The sequence below is a fragment of the Seriola lalandi genome, unplaced genomic scaffold (assembly GCF_002814215.2).
Source record: "Seriola lalandi dorsalis isolate HSWRI2012SDOR001 ecotype SW California unplaced genomic scaffold, Sedor1 jcf7180002052474, whole genome shotgun sequence".
In the NCBI taxonomy this organism is placed as follows: Eukaryota; Metazoa; Chordata; class Actinopteri; order Carangiformes; family Carangidae; genus Seriola; species Seriola lalandi.
The window spans coordinates 1-2,340 of NW_019523027.1; the positions used below are offsets into that span (position 1 = coordinate 1).

The following is a 2,340-nucleotide window of genomic DNA, read 5'->3' on the forward strand; positions in this document are numbered from 1 at the left end:
GATCAATTCTCAGTAACAGCAGCAACAGTTGGGATGTTAAAAACAAAGAATACAGAGCGTTTTTTCATTTTTACTGTACAAATGTGAAATTAGAAAGTCTGTGGAGATCTATGCTGTCCTTGTAGTGGCTTATTAAATATCATTAAACCATCGAGATTAAATCTCCCATCATCTCTCTTTAGCTTTTAATACATGAGCACGGTGCATATTGAAAAATGTCTGTAAACATGAATAATATCCACTGGAAAATCAACACGCACGTGATAATGCTGCTAATTTGCAGAGTGGCTCACGTGATGTGAAGTCACATGGAGACAGACAGACATGCACCCCCCCTCCTGTCCATACTGGCCATGCAGAAATCCCTTCCACAGTCTGCGTTCACTGTACAACTTATATCCAAAAGTTCAGCTAAGCTAATATGAGCAAGTGAGTTAATAAAAACAAGTTAATATTTTACATATTTACAGTTTCTTTGGTCCCTTTGTGTTTCAATTCCTCGACTGCACAGAAACACTAAAATTAAACAGAGGGAATTTTGTAATAATAGTGCGAACTTTGGAAGATCACCACTTGTTTTGACTCATTTGACCTTTAGATAAAGCGTTGAATAGATTTTCTCTCAGAGCGAGGACTCACTCACGCTGAATGACATGAGGAAGGGATCTTTGTAATGTGTTGTATGAACAGGAGGAAGAGCACGTCAACCAAAAACTGATTCAGAGTTTATATGGGCGAAATAATCAACCTGCACGCATGCTAGCTGCACATATACAAACATTAGCAGTACCATGATAACATAGCAGTGGTAGCATTAGCATGTAGCATACAGAGCACAACATAATTCTTGAAGGACCAGTGTGTAGGATTTAGTAGAATCTATTGGCAGAAATTGAATATTCGTAATCACGTACGTTAGCTCAGATTGAGCCCTTCATATCTACATAGCGTCCATGGAGCCCGCCATGTTGCACCGCCATGTTTCTACAGTAGCCCTGAACGAACAAACCAAACACCGACTCTAGACACAGACTAGGCATTTTTATGTTACCTGAAGGCCGCCGTAGGTTCTCCTACACGCTTGGTCGCAGCTGGTTGCAATCTACAACCTCACCACTAGATGCCACTAAATCCTAACGCATTGGACGTTTAACCACATTACATCGAGTTTAAGGAAAGCTCAAAAACAGGGTAATTAAACCCAATATGATGGATATAGTGTTAAAGTGTTGATACACATTATTTTTAACCCTGACACGACCAACTCTGAAATTACACATCTGTCTTCAGTTGTCCAATGACATGTTTCTCATGTCCCAAACATGAGAAACTTTCCAAATGCAGCGTACCACACTCTAACATTAGCCTGCTGCATGCTAACCTTATGTTTATATGTGTTAGCAGTTAGCATGTGCAGACATTGGGTTACTCCACACACGCTATCTTGCTGACATTAGCGGCAGTGGGGGAAAATGTTTGCCAAATATGCTCCTTTCTTTTATGTGAATATAAAACTTATGGAAAAGAAATTATTCACAAATACAGTCGACTTTAAAATACAGTTAATAAATTATTTAAATTTCTTTAAAAAAAATTAACACAGAGGTTGTTCAGGATTTAAAATAATTTAAAAAGGTTATATTCGAACAATCATTGACGGCGTTCACTGGCACTCCAGCTCCGGACGGACGATCCACGACCAGATCTTCAACATCTCCTGCGGCGTCCGGCTGTGAACCAGCATCAGGCTCCTGTAGATGCAGCTGTTGTACCTGTACTTCTCCTCAATGTCAAAGGTCCTGAACCCACTGTGCTTCTCGGGAACCAGACCCAGCTTCCTCAGACACATCCCCGTATACACGTCATCGATGGGATACAGGACGACCTGTTGAGAGATGTTGTGAAGGCGTAGCGCCAACTCCCCAGAGTACAGATAACCTCCGCCGCCGGCGTAGGGCGGGTACCGGCCCACAAACACGCTCTCAGGGATGAAGTACTTCAGTTTTTTGTCTCGGTGTGGACCCGCGTTGCTGATGACATCGCCTATGAACAAATCCTTCGCCTTGACCTCCGACAGGCCTTCCAGGAAGTCGATAATTCGCAAAGTGTTGACAAAGACGTCGTCGTCGCCCTGGAGGACGTACTGGGCCTGGGGACAGTTTTGGCTGAACCACTCCAGGAAGAGGACCTCCTTCAGGGTGAGGTTGAAGAAGGTGTCCCGATAGTCCCACTGGAGGAGGTCTTTGTGGAGGTTCGCCTCGTGGCCCACCATACCCAGCAGGTCTGGGAAGTGGTCCACTGACATGGTGTCGCCAAGCAGGAACACGGTCGCCACGGTCC

At 43.8% G+C, this 2,340-nt stretch overlaps 1 protein-coding gene across 1 annotated transcript; it reads right to left on the reverse strand.

Moving 5' to 3' along the window:
• Positions 1 to 6: 6 nt before the first annotated feature.
• Positions 7 to 2,332, reverse strand: LOC111650548 (N-acetyllactosaminide beta-1,3-N-acetylglucosaminyltransferase 2-like). Its single transcript, XM_023400445.2, has one exon. The coding sequence runs from the start codon at positions 2,303 to 2,305 to the stop codon at positions 1,664 to 1,666; it is 642 nt and encodes a 213-aa protein (XP_023256213.2). The 5' UTR covers positions 2,306 to 2,332; the 3' UTR covers positions 7 to 1,663.
• Between the last annotated feature and the right edge of the window lie 8 nt (positions 2,333 to 2,340).

Coding starts and splice junctions, on each gene's coding strand:
- LOC111650548 (XM_023400445.2), bottom strand. CDS start 2,305: ATGTCAGTGGACCACTTCCCAGACCTGCTGGGTATGGTGGGCCACGAG.